The sequence below is a fragment of the Eleutherodactylus coqui genome, chromosome 10, assembly GCF_035609145.1.
Source record: "Eleutherodactylus coqui strain aEleCoq1 chromosome 10, aEleCoq1.hap1, whole genome shotgun sequence".
Lineage (NCBI taxonomy): Eukaryota > Metazoa > Chordata > Amphibia > Anura > Eleutherodactylidae > Eleutherodactylus > Eleutherodactylus coqui.
The window spans coordinates 24,666,033-24,686,834 of NC_089846.1; the positions used below are offsets into that span (position 1 = coordinate 24,666,033).

At 44.7% G+C, this 20,802-nt stretch overlaps 1 protein-coding gene across 1 annotated transcript in view; it reads left to right on the forward strand.

Annotated features, from left to right (window-relative positions):
- Positions 1 to 20,599, forward strand: part of LOC136580228 (ceramide kinase-like) — a 28,488-nt gene extending 7,889 nt beyond the window's left edge. Inside the window, exons 2-13 of the mRNA XM_066580604.1 lie at positions 4,150 to 4,251; positions 10,366 to 10,488; positions 10,578 to 10,706; positions 11,947 to 12,010; positions 13,299 to 13,444; positions 14,059 to 14,133; positions 14,576 to 14,728; positions 15,820 to 15,925; positions 17,181 to 17,239; positions 18,528 to 18,739; positions 18,859 to 19,043; positions 19,832 to 20,599. Coding sequence (XP_066436701.1) covers positions 4,150 to 4,251; positions 10,366 to 10,488; positions 10,578 to 10,706; positions 11,947 to 12,010; positions 13,299 to 13,444; positions 14,059 to 14,133; positions 14,576 to 14,728; positions 15,820 to 15,925; positions 17,181 to 17,239; positions 18,528 to 18,739; positions 18,859 to 19,043; positions 19,832 to 19,892 — 1,415 coding nt within the window. The 3' untranslated portion in view covers positions 19,893 to 20,599. The remainder of the gene's footprint in view (positions 1 to 4,149; positions 4,252 to 10,365; positions 10,489 to 10,577; positions 10,707 to 11,946; positions 12,011 to 13,298; positions 13,445 to 14,058; positions 14,134 to 14,575; positions 14,729 to 15,819; positions 15,926 to 17,180; positions 17,240 to 18,527; positions 18,740 to 18,858; positions 19,044 to 19,831) is intronic.
- Positions 20,600 to 20,802: the final 203 nt, after the last annotated feature.

A 20,802-nucleotide genomic window follows, 5' to 3' on the forward strand; every position in this document is an offset into this window, starting at 1 on the left:
GGGGACTCTCATCCACACATCAGTGGGAAAGGAAAAATATGTAGTATAATGATACAGTGATACTTTGGGTTAAGAATGCCTCAGCTTACAAGCTTTTTGACTTGAGAGCAGGCACTCTCCCGACTTTTTGCTCTGATTTAAGAGCAAAAACTTGGGTTAAATGGGGCCGCCGCTGCTGCCGGCGGCCCAATTGAAAGCAATGGCCTGCTGGCAACCGCTGCAGTGATTTTTTGGGGAAGGGCTTTAAATATAAGCCCTTCCCTGAAAAATCATCCCTGCTGTAGTAAAAAAAATATATATACTCACCTGTCCGCCGCTGCCGGGGCTCAGGTATGTCTAGCCGCCACTTGTTGTCCCTGCATTTTTAATCACCGCCTGCTTCAGAGCAGTGCAGGGAGAACAAGCGGTGGCTAGGTGTGCCTGAGCCTTGGCAGACAGGTGAATGTATATTTTTTATTTTTTTACTACAGCTAGGAATGAGTTGCAGGAAAGGGCTTATATTTAAAGCCCTTCCCCGAAAATCACTGCGGGGGTTCCAGCGTCCAATTTTTTTCAATAGGGAAACGCCATCCCCATTGAAATCAGTGGGACAGCTTCGCAATCCAGAACGGATTAATGGCTTTTACATTCATTTCAATGGGGAAAATTGATTTGATTTATGAGTGTTTTGGGTTAAGAACTCCGTCACGGAACAAATTAAACTCTTAACCAAAGGCACCACTGTATATGAAAAAATATGTGTCTATACCCATGTGAAGTTATTATCTCTCGTGTGACATATAAACACAACAATAAAGATCGATCCTAAATTGCATTCTACTAGTTTCTAATCTGTCTCCTACATACTGGAGAATTCTGGAAGTGCATCTAGAGACTACAAATACATATAAACCTCTCCCGATGTTTTTTTAATCTCCTCTGCCACCAACTCCCCCATACTCATCAAGGGATGTGTTTTTTATATTGACCAGTTTCCCAATTCCCACGGTGTTCTCCTATGAAATCTGTGCGCAATCTGAAACCTTTATTATTTTTAGACCGTTCCCATAGAATTTTAAAGGAGTGCGCATGCACAGCGGTCTAAATAGAGTCAAATTTTCAGACTGTGCTTGGACTTCATGGGAGGACACCGTGGGAACAGGGGAACAAGTAAATATAAAGAACACATCCCTCAGCTCCCCGTCACAGCCAGGAATAGCACCATAACTTAGTTTTATAGTATGATTCTGGCCCCAAGGATCTTTAACCCTTTGCAATCCAATTTTGGATTTAGGGTTTCCTAGGGGGCTTTCTCTTTCTGCCATTTCACAATGGCGCCATCTGCTGGCTAGAGCCAGTACTGCGGTATGGGACATGCTTGACAGGCCCCCCGACAACAGAGCAGCCAGTAATATACAGTAAGAATAGCCTGCCGGACGTCTTCCTACATCGGAGCTGTGCAGCCTTCAATCAGAATGTCTTCAGAGGTCAGACAGTGGATTGGAAAGGGTTAATGCGCTCTGGAGAAACTCTGTTCTTAACACAAGTGATGAGATAACAACGAAATCCGGAAAGAACAGTATTAATGACATTCTGTCACTTTCAAATATAGTTACATGAAACAATGCACAGTCCCCCTTACTGTCCATAATTTGCGAGTAATGTACATTTAAGTGTTAAAGGGGTTTTCCACCAAAATACTATTGATGACCTATCTTCAGGATAGGTCATCAATAGTTAATTGACCGGGCCCGCCGTTTGGGACCACGGCCAATCAGATGATTGAGCACCCACTGACAGCGTTGGTATTCACTGGGATCAGAGTGGAGGCCGCTGCTCCAGACCCTGTGCAGTGGCCGGCATATGTAACTGCAGCTATCATTGAATTTAATGGGAGCGGCACTGCAATTACAAGCTGCCGGCCACTACACAGGTGTCAGCAGCGTCTTCCGCTCTGAGCCTGGTGTATATGGACGCTGTCAGTGTGCGTTCGATCAGCTGACTGGCTGGGATCCCAAGCAGTAGGCCCCGGCTGATCAACTATTGATGAGATTTATATAAAGGCCTATTGTAACTGGTCTAGTCCCTACAAATCTGCACACCCAATATTTTTTATCAAGGGCAACCTCACTTACAGTTTGTGGATTGCAAGAGAAAAAGGAAGCGCTGCCCCATTGTTCCCCAGTTGATGTCCAATAGCTCAATCTATGACCACCAGGTTGCACCAGCTCTTCGTTCAGTTGGGGCATGCATTTACACTGAATGATTATCAGGAATTGCAGGAATCTGAATGATTATTGGCCTGTCTAAAAAGGCCTTTACTCAACAATGGAACAGTATCAGCTCTTTGCTCCCTGGTTTTAATTGTGTAAAGGGACAATAAACTGTTAAAGTTAATGCCATTTAAATATTTCCTGTCTACCAGTATTAAATGTATGCAGGAATGATAGCAGGCCTTGCACCCTACTCCTCCCTAAACTTGACATATCAGTGGATGCTGTGTGTCAGACATATCACACTATTGTTATTAGTTATTTTAAAGCGCCGTTAATTGCGGTGTGCTGTAACAGATGGCAGGAAATACAATGTCTTGTCTTCCTTGTACGTCCAGCTATGCAAATGCTAGTACTTGCTTTGGCTTTAGAAGGTGATGAATCATTGTCTTTAAGTCAGGGAAGATTTCGCAAAAGATTCTACCAAGTTGCAGATCAGCATTATTGGCCGTCGTCCACCAACAAAGGTTGCTTTTTTTGCATCTAATTATTTCTGGTTTATTAATATTCTGTGAATATCACCCAAGCGTGTCCAATGTCAGTGCATGAAAAATGGACCGATTTTAATGCATACGTATGTCTACATGACGTTCATGTAAAAGACAGAGCGCACATGAATGTCCTCCATGTGTGCTTCATTTTGGGCTTTTTTGGGGTATCCACCCTATCTACAGACTTCTCTGCTCTTCAGCATTAGTGGTCTGCAAGCTGTGCTCTATGCCTCTCTCGCTCAAACATGGAGTTCCTCAGTTCTTTGGGGCAATGTCCCGAACCGTCAGCCTTGCTGTGATGGTCAGAAAATTGCGTCTCTTGGATGGCCTCTCCAGCAGCACCTCTCACTGACAACCACACTCTCTGGACTGACTTTGTGGTGCCGTTGCCTCTTATAGTCCTTATAGTCCTCTTTTAAAGTTCTCAGTAGGCATGCTCAAATACATTGCAACATTTTGGTGCTATTTCTTGGCGCATGCAGTTACTTTGGCACAACTTTTGGCGCAACTCTGTTGATTGCCCAAGTAACCCTTTTAGGCTAACCCCTTACCAGAGACGTAACTTGAAGCTCCCGGGCCCCGATGCAAAACTTGTAACAGGGCCCCCAACTATAATGCTTTACTCATAGTACTGGGCTCCCTATATGGAGAAGAGAGGCCTTATGGGCCCCCTAAGGCTCCTGGGCCCAGGTGCAACCGCATCCCCTGCACCCTCTATAGTTACGCCCCTGCCCCTTACATATGCAACATGGTTGCCTCTTCTATAACACTGTTTCGATCCTTAAGGCCCTTTTGGTCTAGAGATGGCCATACACCTTCAACAGCTATTGGATACAGTGTCACCCCTAGCTCTCCTGTACACGTGAACATTCACCAAGATGAACATTCGTGAGGGTGTAGGCAGTTAAGCCGCCATCAGATAGCTCTATTTATGACTTATCTCTTGGGAAACAAAAAGGACCGGGTGTTGAAATTCAACATCTATAATCCTTCTTTAATACAACATCATCTGTTGGGAAAAAGTTGAGCTGCACCCATACGCATCACAATCTCTTCCGGCTCTGTCATTATTGGCGGGTTCGCATAACTATACTGTAATGTGTATGGGGACCTTAAGTGACAGCTATGATCAATTTGAAGTAATTTACATCTAGCACGTGCCATTGGAATTCCCATTGGTATTGCAAATAGTGAAATCTGCGGCAGATTAGCTACATCATAGGCATGCTGTGCTACTTTTAGGACACAAGGCCAGGTTTACATTCCGCTAATATCCTATGCACCATTTTCCAGAGATGGGCTGTATACAGGACAGTGTCTTCAGTGATTTAGCTATCCCTTTCTTCATTCGACTACCAATATTGACCAAGATTGTAAGTGATTTCAATCTCTCTTGTCTTTTCCAGGTAATACAGTCTTCATTCCGGTCAATGAAATTGTCACCATCCATCATGGTGATGGCAAAGGGCAGGCAAAGAAGATCAGCACCCCTAGTAATCAGTTCACAGGTAACATCCACAGATGGCAGGAAATGCAATGTCTTGTCTTCCTTGTACGTCCATCTATGCAAATACTAGTAATTGCTTTGGCTTTGGATGGTGGATGAGATGAATCATTGTCTTTAAGTCAGGGAAGATTTCACAAAAGATTCTAACAAGTTGCAGATCAGCATTATTGGCTGTCGTCCGCCAACAAAGGTTGCTTTTTTTTGCATCTAATTATTTCTGGTTTATTATACTGTTTGTTTGCCAACCAGTCACATGACATTGTGTGGCGTTGTACAGATGTGATGCATGTTTAATATGTGCCTCTCCCTAGTAAATACTTTTACTGTCACCGCTATGCTATATCCTATAAAGCAAAATTACACTGTTGCCTTATACTAAGCTTGTGCTACGGCATGTGCTGAATGGCCCCCAACCACAAATAGTATTCCGAGAGAACCGTACAGCTTTGTTTGAGCAGATATCCGTTACTTTCTGGCATTTGTGCCCAACAAGCCTAGCATAGTCAACTACATCTATTCTGTCCCAGAACAAATCTCGAAAGCGAATGGAGACCAAAGCTAGCAGCTGACCTTAGTAATGGAAGCCTACTGCTCCGTCAAGGGCGCTGTCTGAATGACGTTTTCAGTAATCCAGAGGGAACTGTGGGATAAGAAAGGCAGGGCGCACATAGAAACGTAGTGTGAACCCAGCCTTATCCATGCAGTTGAATTCCTAATGCTAATTTCTATGCCGTGTCAGTACTTTGAGTCTCTATAAAGCTAACTTTTTGTTACGTCATTCACACTCCCTAAATTGCGAAACTTGGAAACAGTGGACATAACTCATGGACAGACATAACACACTGACTGACAAACGCCTAAAACACGACCAAGCATATCTGCACGCATAAACAGATGTAAATAGATACAATGCGAGGTATTGGTTCATATTTTGGTCAAGATACTTAAGCCCGCGAGCCCACTTTAAGGGTCTTCATTGTCTCGCGGGTCCCTGCTCTAACGAGACAACTTCCACATGAAACCTGCCTGCATGCGGGGTGATCGTCCCCACAAGGACGGCCCCACGCTGGAACCTAGGGAACTACCTAGACCTAGATGACAAACGAAACACAGCAGGACTAAACACAGTTTAAACCAACAGGTCAGGGATTTGTATACAATGCAGCACACTTTACATTGATCAGCTATCATTCAGATAGTTGCGCAGAAGAATCGCTGAAGCGTACAAACAACAGTTGTTCGAAAGCTTTTACACAGCACGCTTATTGTTCATTAGCTGTTTGTAGACATATAGTTCGTAGGGGTGATCTCCATGCAAATTTTTTCGCAAGTCATTCAAATGCAAGCGACTGGGACTTTACATCAGACGACTTTTGATCAACCAGTGACTAGTTTCCAGGTGAGCTGAAGCAAAAGGACTAGCAACTAGTGAGCGAATTATAGCTCGTCACCCTCTTTGTGGCATTTGGAATGTAGTTGATTTGTGTAAAGCCACCCTTAGGCCTTTTTCACATTACCATATGCGGTTTTACGCTTGGCCAACCGGCGCAAAAATCACGTGAAAGGAAAAAAGCCATGATCAAGACCCGACCTAAATTAGCATTTTCTCATCTATAGTGAAGGGAGGCGGAGCGGGTTGGGGATCATTCCGGCCCACCCACCTCTATTCACAGCAAGCAGGCCGTCGTTCATAAGTGACCAACTGCCTGTTTACGTGGACTGATTTCCCGTTACGTTTTCCACATGCAGAAACTGAGCGTCAAACGAGAAGCGAATGATGGTGCTTTTACACGGAATGGTAATTGTTCAGATTTCTGCTGGATCGCAGGAATCCCAAGTATTATCGGTCTGTGTTAAAGGGCTTTACTCAACAATGGAACATTATCAGCTCTTTGCTCTCTGGTTTTAATTGTGTAAAGGGACAATAGACTGTACATTTAACCCTTTTCAATCCAATTTTAGATTCAGGGTTTCCTAGGGGGCTCTCTCTTTCTGCCATTATACAATGGTGCCATCTGCTGGCTAGAGCCAGTACTGCGGTATGGGACATGCTGAAGACACCCCCGACAGCAGAGCAGCCAGTAATATACAGTAAGAATACCCGGCCGGGCGTCTTCCCACATCGAAGCTGTACAACCTTCAATCAGAATGTCTTCAGACGTCAGACAGTGGATTGGAAAGGGTTAATGCCATTTTAAACATTTCCTGTGTTATGGCCCTTTTACATGGGTCGACATTCGTTTAAACGACTGCACAAACGCGAATGTCACCGCTGAGGTCATTAGCGCTTGTGCAGAGCATTTACACTGAAAGACTTATCGCTGGATCGCTGGTTTCTCGCTCAGCGGGGAGCGTTTACACGTAACGAGAAGCCAGCGATCCAGCACTAGTTTTTTTTCTGACTGAAAGTCGATGATAACGAAGTGTAAACGAATAGTGAGCGTTTTTTTTTTTTGCATTTACACTGCACGATTATTGCTCAAATTCCTCGTTTGAACGAAGTTTGATCGAAAATCGTTAAGTGTGAATGGGCCATTACAGTATAAAACGTATGCAGAAATGATTGCAGGCGTTGCACCCTACTCCTCCCTAAACTGACGTATCAGTGGATGCTGTCTGTCAGACATATCACGCCATGTTATTAGTTATTTTAAAGCGCCGTTAATTGCAGTGTGCTGTACAAGTGAATATCACATGAGCGTGTCTCAAATCAGTGCATGACAAACAGACCGATTTTAATGCATATGTATATCTGTGTGACGCTCGTGTAAAAGACAGAGTGCACAAGAATGTCCTCCGCGTGCGCTTCACTGTTATTTATTGATTTTTTTTGCATACCCATTGACATAGATGGGAGGTTATGATACGATTAGCTGGACCTGAATAGGTCATACTGCAATTTTTTTACAGTCTATGTAAAAAAATAACACATTTCTGTATAGCTTCATTGACTATAATGAGTCAGTGTGCTGTCTGCAGTCATTTGCAAATATGAACAGTACATGGATGTGAAAATCACATGTGTGTTTAAGCCCTAAGATGTAATTGGATAATTTTGAGAAATCGACTGTATAGGCAAAGGATTAGCTCTAAGTGGGGTTGTCTTCTGCAGAACCATTACTGTGTTAGAGTCTGAGCCTTAAGGCAGATGCCGTGGTGTGTTAGTCCAACCTTGCATTGGTCCCAATGGATGGATGCCATTCACATACTCATATAAGTAATACAACACTACTCCACTGTATCCTTATGTAGGACAGTCACAGCGTAGGTCCACATTAGCAGACACTTTAAAAGCTGTTAATGATCGTTTCATCTCAGTAAAATTTTGTATAATTTGTCCGTATTGGGAAAATATTCAGCAAAACGCGATCTGTTCAACTTATAAGCCTTTTACTTTTTTTTCTCTCCTTCTCACTCTTTCTTTCCCTTTTTTTTTCTTTCCTTTCTTTCCCCCGCCTTTCCCTCCTTCCTCCCCTCCTTCTCTCTTCCACCTTTCTTTGCCTCTTTCCTCTTCTCTTCCCTTGCTCCCTCCCTCCATTTGTATGCTTTGTAAAAGGATTCGCTAAATGTGATCCCTTTAACTCACTAGCCTTTTACTTCCTCCCTTTCTTCCCTTTCCCTTTCTTTTCCATTTCTCCCCCCCCTCTTTCCTCTCCCTTTCCTTTCTCCCTTTGTCCTTTCTTTCCTTTTCTTCCATTCTCTATCTTCCTACACCCTCTTTCTTCCTTATGTTTCCTTCTTTTCTCTTTCTTCCTACCCCTCTCCCTTCTCCTTTCTTTCCTTATCTTCCCTTTCCTTCCCTTTCTTCCTACCCCCTCTCCACTTCCCTTCCTCCTATCTTTCCTTCCTACCCCCTCTCCCCTCTCCCTTCCTCCTATCTTTTCTTCCTACCCCCTCTCCCCTCTCCTTTCCTTTTCTTTCCATCCTACCCCCTCTCCTTTTCTTTCCTCCCCTTCCCTTCCCTTCCTTCCTACTCCCTCTCCCTTCCTTATCTTTCCTTCCCTTCTCTTCCTTCCTACCCCCTCTCCACTCTCCCTTTCTCCTATCTTTCCTTATCTTTCCTTCCTACCCCCTCTCCACTCTCCCTTTCTCCTATCTTTCCTTCCTACCCCCTCTCCACTCTCCCTTCCTCCTATCTTTCCTTATGTTTCCTTCCTACCCCCTCTCCTTTCCTTTTCTTTCCTTCCTACCCCCTCTCCCCTCTCCCTTCCTTATCTTTCCTTTCCTTCTCTTCCTTCCTACCCCTCTCCACTTTCCCTTCCACCTATCTTTCCTTATCTTTCCTTCCTACCCCCTCTCCACTCCCCTTCCTCCTATCTTTCCTTTCCTTTCTTCCTACCCCCTCTCCACTCTCCCTTCCTCCTATCTTTCCTTATCTTTCCTTCCTACCCCCTCTCTCTTCCTTATCTTTCCTTCTTACCCCCTCTCCCCTCCCCTTTCCTTTTCTTTCCTTCCTACCCCCTCTCCACTCTCCCTTCCTCCTATCTTTCCTTATCTTTCCTTCCTACCCCCTCTCCCTTCCTTATCTTTCCTTCCTACCCCCTCTCCTCTCCCCTTCCTCCTATCTTTCCTTTCCTTTCTTCCTACCCCCTCTCCACTCCCCTTCCTCCTATCTTTCCTTTCCTTTCTTCCTACCCCCTCTCCACTCTCCCTTCCTCCTATCTTTCCTTATCTTTCCTTCCTACCCCCTCTCCCTTCCTTATCTTTCCTTCCTACCCCCTCTCCCCTCCCCTTTCCTTTTCTTTCCTTCCTACACCCTCTCCACTCTCCTTTTCTTTTCTTCCTACCCCCTCTCCCCTCTCCCTTATCTTTCCTTCTCTTCTCTTCCTTCCTACCCCCTCTCCCTTCCTTATCTTTCCTTCCCTTCTCTCCCTTCCTCCCTGCCTCAGTTTTCTGCTGGACAGCTTCTTTGTTGAGTAACATTGTGTTGCACGTGGTAATCCCTGGTCGCTCACGTGGATAATGATCTGAATATGCAGTTCTCCTTGTATTTATGTGAGTCAGACACCTGACAATTTTGGAAGGAGTATTTTAAATATAGTGTAGTCAAAAGTAAAAGTTCTCCCAGCTCTCCCAGCATGCATCTGCTCCTTATTACAGGGTGCTGGTTAAACTTGCTGCCTTTAGAAGTAGTCTTTTATTGAGCCTCTATTAAAAGTTGTCACGTGATCTGTGAGACACACGTTTCAGACAGCAAGTTCTTTGAGGTCTTTTACACGGAACGATTATTGTTCACCAGAGCGAACGACAAACAATGTCGCAGTCAATCAATGTAAACCGAAATCACAAAGATAAATTGTTTTAGTTTTTTTACAGGATCGTTCAGTTCTCTGTACCGGTGAATGAGACGACTGACCGAATGGTGTTTAAACCGAACATTTAGCAAATGAGCCAGCAATGATTTTAGGGGCCTTCTCCATCCCAGCCGGATCTTCTTTCTTCTGCAGTGTCAGCTGGAAGCTGTCTGTGCGGGAATCCGGAGAAAATGGAGCATGCTGCGATTTTTTTTTTTACCGCGCGTGTGATCCGCAAATTGGGAAAAATGACATTCACAGGTATTTAATTACCTGCGAATGCCCAATGATTGTCTATAGGCTGATTGAACTGCGGATCACACATACGGGTAAGACGAATGGATTCCGCAATTCAATTTTACCCCTGGACATAAGGCCTTAGGCTTGAGTAAAAGGAATGATAAGCAAAGGACTTATCGGTCAATCATTGGTCGTGTTTACACTGTACGATTATTATTCTTTTTGCTTGTGTAAACGATTTTTTGAACGATAATCGTTCCGTGTAAAAGGGCCTTTAGTCATAGCATGCTATGGCATGATCTATTAATGGACTAGGAAATCATTGTTCTACTTTTGGGAAGTCAGTAGAGATTGGAGTATTGACAAGCACTTTGGCTACCACAAAATGAAGAGAAATAGGAGTATTGAAAATTTGTACAGCGCTGCAAAATATGTTGGCGCTATATATAAGAGTACAGTAAATAATAATACAGCAGATGTCAGTTGATCATCATCCAATGTGGATGGATGGCGTACTTCAGAAATAAGTGGAAGAGCACGTTCTCTGTCATTCACTCACAATGGTTTTCTTTACCCCTCAGTGTATCACGTACATCGGAAGTCTTCTCAGCGCTGGTCTCTGAAAGTGGTGACGTTCACAGCTCCAGATGCCCATGTGGCTCATAGTTGGGTGCAGGCCGTCCAGAAGGAAATGATTGAGACTGGTAAGATACATCGACCATGATAAACTGTCATTAGCTGTTACTTCTCTATGTCATGTTCTAAACCTCATAAATCGTTCTCCTGGTCACAGGACAAGCAAGACCAAATAAACTTCTCGTGTTCATTAACCCATATGGCGGCTATGGCAAAGCTTCAGAGATTTACTACAGTCAAGTAAGCCACCTCTTCCAACTGGCGGGAATCGAATCTCACGTGATTGGTAAGGCTTATTTATTATAAGGTTACATGGTCCTTAAAGGAGTATTACAGTCATATCAAGTTATTCCCTACCTACAAGATAGGGGATAACTATATGATCATTGGGGGTCCCACCACTGGGAAGCTCACCTATCAAGAAAACAAAAGTTGTGAGGGAATCGAACAGCAGTTGAGTATGCGTGCGACTGCTGTATTCATTTCAATGGGACTGCCGTAGATAGCAGAAACGGCAGTACGTATGCTTGGCTGTCACTGTATTCCAGTTGCAGACATGGGATCCACATTCTGGTAGTTGATGGGGGTCCCAGCAGCCAGACATCCACTGATCTATAATTTATCACCTGTCCAATGGAGAGATGATAACTTGATGTTACTGGAATAACCCTTTAAATGGAATTTTCTGGGTTTGAATATTAACCCTTTCCAATCCACTGTCTGACGTCTAAAGACATTCTGATTGAAGGCTGTGCAGCTCCGATGTCAGAAGACGTCCAGCAGGGTATTCTTACTGTAGATTACTGGCCGCTCTGTTGTCGGGGGCCTCTCCAGCATGTCCTGTACCGCAGTACTGGCTCTAGCCAGCAGATGGCGCCATTGTATGATGGCAGGAAAAGAAAGCCCCCTAGGAAACCCTGATTCCAAAATTGGATTGCAAAGGGTTATTGCCTATCCTTAGAACAGGCCATCAATAGTTTTTTACTGGGGCTCCAACTCCTGATTCATTGCCGTACATATGGTTGTAGTCGTGTCTGCTACTGCAGCTCAGCAGTTAAATTCTTTTCCAGCGAATGTGACTATCTGCTGTCGGTTGCAGTACTAGGCACAGCCTCAATTGTGTATATGGTGCTTTGCCGATGTCGACATTTAAGGGGAAGTAGTGCTCAGAGGAGAGCTGCGACCTCTTTATTTAGATGATCTGTAGGGGTTCCTCGAGTGATATCTCCACTCATCAAATATTGAGGACTTATCCTAATAATAGGCCACCAATATTAAAGCTTCAGAAAAACCCTTTAAGATAAACACAGGCCGCCATCATCTAATTTAAAGCTGCAGCGTCAACTGCCCTTGGTCACATAGTCGGATCTAAAAAATCATGTTTTCAAGTGTTTTTCTGTAACAAGGAACCGCACTCTTTTAATGATATCCATGAAACACTAGGATCATATCCGCAAGGAAGCTGAATTAGAATAGAATCGTAATTCAATTTTCTGATTCTCATTCCTACTTTTTTATTATTTCAGAAACAAGCCGAGCGAACCATGCAAGAGACTATCTAATGGAAGCGGATCTACGGACATACGATGGGTAAGTCTATTTAATCAGAATTACATTTTTAATACGCAACAGCTGCGTCTTATGGTACTTTTTTATGGGGCGATTGTCGGGCATTCAAGCGCCCAACAGCCGTCCCAGTAGATTATCGCTCCTGTGCTTTCACACAGGAGCGAAAATTGCTCATTGATTGGAGGTGGATCGAGCCAGAGATCTCTTTCGTCCACCCACCTCCATTCAGAGTAAACAGGCAGTTCATAGTAAACAGGCAGTTCATAGATGAATGAAATGGGCGAATAGTCACTTGGTGAGTTAAAAACCAAGTGACTTCAACAAGTGAGTGAGAATCAATCCCTTGCCCTGTCATATCCTGTGTTTTCACTGGATGACAGTCGCTTGTAATTGCTGTTTTGAGCGACGGTACTCAGGCGACTTATCAGCCTTTGTAAAACTATCTAACTTTATCTTATAATAGAAAATGGACATATAAATACATTATTGGGGCTGTCATGTGCACCCAGACTAGGCGATTTCTAGGTGATGGTATGACCAAATTAAACAAAAAGGCGCTGGATAGTGCAGAAGAAACTTAGTCACAGGCAAAGCAAAGTATAAAAATATTGGTACCTCTAAAGGGTGGTGGGGCAGGAGAACACCATTAAAGTGCTGAATATAACGCCTCAGCAGCAGGTGGCAATCACGGAACAAAGAGGAGTCCTTGCAGGAAATAATTGAAGCTGAAGATAATTTCTGGCTCGCTGTAAGGAGGACCTCGTTTCTGTGCTGGACCGGTACCTTCGTCTGGCCGTAGTAAGGGTGCAGGTCCGGCGCAGAAACGTGGTGCCTTCTACTAATAAATGTGTTATTGTCCGTTACATCCTTGGTCCCCCTTTTTAGTGCGTCAAGAATCTTCGGCTTCAAATCTTTCCACCTTGTCTGATAATGATGATCTGGCTGCACGGTATTGACCCAATCTTTGTTTATCAGCTGTAGCTTTCCATGACGGATGATACATATATCCTACAAAGTAGCTCTCTTTTCCCTGGTGTTAACCCTTTGCAATCCAATTTTGGATTCAGGGTTTCCTAGGGGGCTTTCTCTTTCTGCCATTATACAATGGTGCCACCTGCTGGCTAGAGCCAGTACTGTGGAATGGGACATGCCAGAGAGGCCCCCGACAACAGAGCCGCCAGTAATATACAGTAAGAATACCCTGCCAGACATCTTCCAACATTGGAGCTGTACAGCCTCCAATCAGAATGTCTTCACACGTCAGACAGTGGATTGGAAAGGGTTAATAGAGATTTCCCATTGTGCGCAGGGTGGTGTGTGTTGGAGGTGATGGCATGTTCAGTGAGTTGCTCCATGGGCTGGTGAGTCGTACGCAGAATGACAGCGGAGTTTGTGAAGATAAGGAAGATGCAAAACTAACGCCGTGCAACCTACGGATTGGAATCATACCAGCTGGTGAGTCCTACAGTCAGTGGTCCTCTTTACGTAGGATTTTTGCTGAGTTGATTTCCCCAATACTCGACCACGGGGTGACAATGGGCTGCTTTGGCAGCCAGGACCCTAACAGTGGCTCTCAGGTATACCACCTCAATACATCTACGGAAATTATGGAAACAGCATAATACCCACTCAACAATTTCTATAATTCCAGACCACCCCTGGCTGCCATATTAAGCAGGGCCGAAGGTGGTGTGAACCCAAACTCATATAGGTCCTGGTCCTAGAAATGGATATGCCATAAAAGTCCCAGATGGGAATACCTTTATAAGGCCCAAACAGGCTGGTTGTTAAGGGGTTAAAATCATGGGTTATCATCTTATTGCTGATTGGTGTGCCTGTACTTCCATGCAGAGGTGTAACTTGAAGCTCCTGGGCCCCAATGCAAAACCTGTAATAGGGCCCCCAACTATAATGCTTTATTCATAGTACTGGGCTCCCTATATGGAGTAGAGAGGCCTTATGGGCCCCCTAAGGCTCCTGGGCCCAGGTGCAACCACATCCCCTGCATCCTCTATAGTTACGCCCCTGCTTCCATGTATAATAACTAACCTCTGTTTCTTTGTCTCCAGGTTCTACTGATTGTGTATGTTTTGCAACAATGGGAAGCAATGATCCTGTGACATCAGCTCTGCACATTATTATCGGTAAGTTGGGATACCTGTACTTGGGGTTGTTTGGTGTAATTAATTTTAGTTTGGTGTACATATCCACCTGGGCTAACCACATGTACTGAAAAAATATCTAAGGCTGGCCATACATATTCGATAGCAGTTGGCCAAACGCTCTTTCTGGATGTAGAGTTGATAATGAAAGGATCCTGCAATTTAAATCCAACTACCTGATCCTCATCTCCCTTGATAGCCGTGTTCAGGTGAGAGTCGGAAGGCCCCCATCCACATTAGATTAACGTCCGGTGCAGCTGAAATTGGCGGGTTCCGATGATTTACATCAGTATGACCAACGTAAAGTTTAAGCCAATTGGTACTTGTTGTCTCCAACAGAAGATGTCAGAAAAATGTTAATCATGTTAGAGTTTTCCACAAACTTTGTGGCAGAATACAATCTACATGGCTTTGTTTTCTGTAGGTGACACACAACCACTGGATGTTTGTGCTTCATATCACGGTGGACAACTGATGAGATATTCTGTGTCGCTGATTGGCTATGGCTTCTTTGGAGATGTCCTAAAGGATAGTGAAAACATGCGCTGGGTGGGACCTATGCGATATGATCTAGCAGGTAAGATCTACTGCAGAAAATCACTGAGCAAAATAAGTTGTTACAGAGTATCATAGTATGTTAGGCCAAAAGGAGACAAAGTACATCTAGTTCAGCCTATTTCTACCCCCACCTGTTGATCCAGAGTAAGGCAAGAAAAAAAATGAGGGGGAAGCCAATTTAGCCCATGTGGGGGGGGGGGGGGGGGGGGATCCTTCTTGACTCCATATGTACTGTAGGTGGAGAGTTGTGTCAATGGGGGAGAGATTTAAGGTCTCATACAGATTAGAGTTTAGTCATCTGAACCGGCCGATAACTGTGGGGCTGGCCGACTCTCTGATGTGCATTGTGGTGGCTCAACTTTCTCCCGACAGATGATATTAGGGAAAAGAAGGATCGGGAATAGTGATGAGCGAGCATACTCGCTAAGGGCAAATGCTCGAGCGAGCATTGCCCTTAGCGAGTACCTGCCCGCTTGAGAGAAAAGGTTCGGGTGCCGGCGGCGGGCAGGGAGCTGCGGGGGAGAGCGGGGAGGAACGGAGGGGAGATCTCTCTCTCCCTCTCTCCCCCCCCCCGCTCCCCACTGCTGACTGCCGCAACTCGCCGCAACTCACCACTCCCCCGCATCAGCACCCGAGTCTTGTCTCTCGAGCGGGCAGGTACTCGCTAAGGGCAATGCTCGCTCGAGCAATTGCCCTTAGCGAGTATGCTCGCTCATCTCTAATCGGGAACGTTGAACTTCAATGCTGGATCCTTTTGCTCTCCAGGAGATATGTAATTCGCCACTAGGGCGGTCTTGTTGAAGCTTAACTCTTTAAACACCAGAATGTTCGGCCAGGCGCATGTCCATTTGTATCAGAGAGGCAATGGAAACGGCTGTCCAATGAACTATCATTCATCAGACAGTTGTTGAAGGTGTATCTGGCTTATTGTGCCTGTCAGAAGCTGTTTTAGCCATACAATGATAAGTTGCATGGGCTGAACTTGGGATACAGAGACCCTAAGGCTTATAGGCTCATAGCAGATAATGGAAGTACCAAGACTGTATGATATTAGGTTAGATATGCTTGTTAGTCATATTTAGGGCTGAACTATATATCTTTTTCTTTTAGGCTTCAAGACGGTACTCAGTAAACGGTCATATAGAGGAACAGTAGAATTCCAGGAAGCTAATGACAGCTATTCTAACCCCAGAGACAACACTCGCTGCAGGACAGGGTAATGATCCTCATCTTCCTACCTCATACTGAGCACTGACATGCCAAAAGTCATGGGACAGAAACTAATATTGGGTAGAATCTCCTCTAGTCTAGTGAAGTGCAGCAACTTGATGTGGCATTGATTCCACAAGTGGATGGAAGACATCTGGAGGGATTTTCAGCCATATCATCTGGATAGCAACCCACGGTTCCAGGGTATTTGTAGGTGCAGAATTTCAGGTGCAAATGGACTTTTCCACTAAATCCCATAAATCCTCGATTGAGCTGATGTCAGGCAAATGTTCAGGCCATACCATTCATAGGAACTCTACAGAATGCTCCAAATGAACAATTCTGGACAACCTTGAGCCAATGCATTATCCTGCTGGAATATCCCACAATATCATTGTAGGGGGTACACGAAGTCCATAAAGGGCTACAAATGGTCAGTTGCACTGGACACTGGTCAATGACATGTTTTAGTGGACCAGTGGATCCAACCCATGCCTGCACAGTGCCTTCTTGATAACTGGGGTTCATGGCTTCATGGGGTCTGTGCCACACAAGAACCCTATCATCAGCCCAAAGCAATTGTTACCATAATTCATGGGACCACGACACAATTTGCCATTCCTCTAGGGTCCAGTTAACAACCTCACAACCTAGGGGAGGTGCTGTGTCGGGTGTCATGGTTGTAACAGAGGCATCTGGTGGGTCTTCTGCTGCCATATCCCATGGAAGGTAAAGAATGCTGCACAGACCTGCGGGATACATGTGTGTTGGGTCTCCTGTACTAAATGTAGATGTGATTTCTGCTGGAGTTACTCGTCTACTCGCATGGAGAATTCTAGATGGACACCACTGCCCACTGTGGATGGTAGTACCTTTAATGGCGTATTCCCGATACACATGTGACACTGTGGACTGAGAAATGTTAACCCCCCTATCATCCGTGATTCCAACTCCGATACTTAACGTCGCCTTGCCAAGAGCATGCTGGCCAATGTTCAGCCTCACTCACAAGATAACCCCTCACAAGCTATACAGGTGTGGACGTTCCCGAGCATCACCTGAGGTAGCACCACTTCATCATCAGTCTACATACTGCCACCCCAAGACTTTTGGCATGCAGTATATGTTACATTTCTGACAATATAATATACTTGGACTGCATCAAAGAGTAATGGGTACTGGGCAACATATGGCTACAGAAGGCAAGGATACATTCAGTACATCATGTCTTACACACAGCTGTCTTTTATTTTTTTTTTTAGGTGTCTTGTCTGTTCAGAGTCATCAGAAAGATTACAAGAGGTGGCAGAAGAGTGTCCAAGTAAGACGTGATGTTATGTCTATGATTAGTTCCTATTTGACACTTTAGTCTGTTGCTGTTATATAGTTGCATGCAGAGATGGTCAATATGTCAATTTAACCCTTTGCAATCCAATTTTGGATTCCGTGTTTCCTAGGGGGTTTTCTCTTTCTGACATTATACAATCGCGCCACCTGCTGGCTCGAGCTAGTACTACGGTATGTGACATGCTGGAGAGGCCCCGACAACGGAACGGCCAGTAATATACAGTAAGAATACCCTGCTGGACGTCTTCCGACATCGGAAACTGTACAGCCCTCAATCAGAATGTCTTTAGACATCAGACAGTGGATTGGAAAGGGTTAAAGGTCAAGTCTAATTGTTGCCTAATTTCAAGGGATAACATGCTTGTAAGATGCTGCCCAGGTGGGAATTGTCCCAATATATAGAGTTTATACACTCTGCATTACACTGACTCAGTTTGGTCAAAGATCTCATAGGTCATCTCTGCATGGACTAAGTACATTTGTGCACATATACTGATGCTACAGTCAAGGTACCTTTACATGGGATGACTGTCAGGCACATTAGTGCCCGGTAGCCATCCCACAGACTACTGCCCGACTATCGCTCTTGTGGAGCGGGCTGGAGATCGTTATGGCCCGCCCGCTTTCATTCACAGTAAACAGGCAGTCACTTATAGCTGAATGACTGCCTGTTTACATAAGCCAACAGTCTCTGGGTTTTTAGTTCGGTTAAGGCCTCTTTCACACGAGCGTTGCGATTTCCGTCCGCTCGCATCGCGGCCGTAAATCGTACGAAGGAGAAAAAGCCGTGACCAAGACGTGACTAACGCTCATGGTTTCTCGTCCATTCACATGGCCAGTGCGGTGTATATATGCCGCAGCCCGGAATTCCTTTGGTCAGGAGAAATCTTCAAAAATCCTTCTACTGGCTCAATAGCGTAAAAACGCCCATGTGAGGCCTAAAAACCAAGCGACTATGACAAATCAGTGATTTCTCGCTCAGTGTCCTGTTGGTGGCTGCATGTACACTGAACGATTATCGACTGAATTTGCTGACAACTGAGGACCCAACCTGCTCCTGATAGATTTCGGCAGCAGGAGCCTTGATCCTGCGGCATATATTTACTATCAGCTGGGATTAAAGCCCAGGACCAATCGTCATATATATATGGCGCTTGGTCGTAAATGGGTGAAGGCATCAGACATAATTAGAAACTTAATAAACAGTCATCTATTTTCTGTATAATATATGCTTGAAGACCAATGGTTCTTTTCTCTACTAGCAGATGGGGACTCAGATACCTGGAAGAAGGTGACTGGTTCTTTCCTGGCCATCAACATTACTGGAATGTCTAGCGCTTGTCCCAAAAGTCAAGATGGCCTATCCCCAACGGCACACTTAGCGGATGGTACTGCTGATCTTATTCTAGTGCAAAACAGCAGCCTGGTAGAGTTCGTGAGATTCCTCAGCCGGCACACTAACCGCAAAGACCAGGTAAGATACGGGAGTGGAGAATGTCCTGGTGTGAGTGTGAGAATGGTCTTGGAACATTCATGGTGCTATCATTAGTTTATGAGCTCTTTTATATACCAATTAATATTCTATTCTCACAGTTTGCCTTGTCTAATGTGGAAGTGCATCGGATCCGTGCCATGCGCTTCACTCCGGAAGAACTTGATGAGGAAGAGGCAATCCGTCGTCAGAAGAGATTTTTAGTATGTCCATGTGGGAGCCCATCGGCCACCAGCACGTGGAACTGTGATGGAGAGATCTTGGACTGTACACGGCTGAGCGTGCGGTAAGTGGGTACAACTATTTCCTAAACTGACAATAGATGTGACCCCAGGAGATCATCCACATTCTTCACTTTCTTAGGTCAGACCTGGCTCTATCTGTAATGGCTCCTTCACACTGGCTAGAAAATTGTGCGAGATTTGTGCATTGCGAGACACACAAATCTGAAACCTATTCTTTAGAATGGGTTCATTCACATTTGTGATGTTTTCCTGCATAGCACCGCGTTGTGATGGTATGCAGAAAGCAAATCGCAGCATGTTCTTTTTCTTTTAGAGATATCGCCCATTGTTTTCAATGAGAGAAGATCGCGAAACAGCCTCACATCACTGCGGGGCTGAAGGAATCCCCCATAGCGAGGAGAAAGAGGATGGCGGAGCTACAAGGGATCTCCTAGAGATCTCCCCGTATTTAGAGAGCAAGAAGTCTGGGGCTAGAGAGGGTTCTCATAGTGATTCCTGTATGGGAAACTTTGCGTCGTGTGCACCTTGCACGTGGTTCAATGCTGCCGGCGGTCCCATTGAAAACAATGTGGGTGGTGCGATGCAAGGGCACGCCTAAGATAGAACGTGCCAAGATTTGTTTCCTGTGTAGCATGGCGATGCCATCCAGAAAAACATTGCTCATGTGTATGACCCCATTCTCAAGAATGTGTCCCGTTAGGATTTTTTGTATCTCAGGACAGCAGAGGGCGCTAAACTCCTATGAATGTTGTGTGCATAAAGATGGTGGACAAAGTACAATGGAGATGGGTCATAGGATAATTCTCATCTTCCTTTTCTTTCATTGCAGGGTACATCACCAGCTCATCCAGTTGTTTGCTCGGGGGATTGAAGACACCTCTTGCATATGAGGGCAGTTCCCTTCCATCATCCGTAAGGGGTTGGACTTGTTACAGATTACACACTGGACATTTGATTGTGGCCAGAAAGACTGATATCACTATAAGCTGCTGGCACAGCAAATGCTGCTCACACTGGCTGCCTGCTGGCCGGGCACTACCCATCACCATGAATCTAACACTGCCAAGCACTTTATGTTTGTGCCAGAGAACCCTAGTATAATGGATCCCTGGCAGCTAATTGACCATAGGATATTGCTGTAGGATTATTATTTAGCCATTTACCCCATAATGGGGTTTGATAGATGTAAATATTGTTAATTTATAAGCATTGGGAAGCCTGGAGCTTGTCAGAAATATTCATGTTTGTAGAGAAACACTTGAATAAAGGAGTATTTTGCCTCCGTGTCGGGGTAGGACACTTCGTAATGATTGGTACAACCTGGCTTGTTTACGATTATCATCAATGTCTTGGTAGTCACCTGGCCAGTCAATGTGCGTCCTTCACATTTCACGCCTTGGTAAATAGAAATGTAGCTCGAAATGGGGGAACCCCCTACAAAAGAGATAAAAATGTACTTCTAAATCAGTCTTGTACAAGGAGGGTTTGGTTCTGATTATTGGGTTCTGGAGTCTACAGTGGATCTCTGTGATGGTAGCCACTCAACTTCAGTCTATTATGTCGTTTTGTCAGTTTTAATAAAATCTTATTCATATAACCTCTTTCGTTTTCTTTTTAGTCCTCTAAAAGGGACTTTGACTTGCAATGGTTTGATCACAATATAATGCCTGTGGAAATGCAATACTGAAGTACTGAAGTATTGCAGTATATTGTCTAAGTCTTGCCACAGGACCATCTTAATAGTCAAAAACACATGGCAGCCCTGAGGGGCTTCACAAACAGCAACATACCAGTTCATTG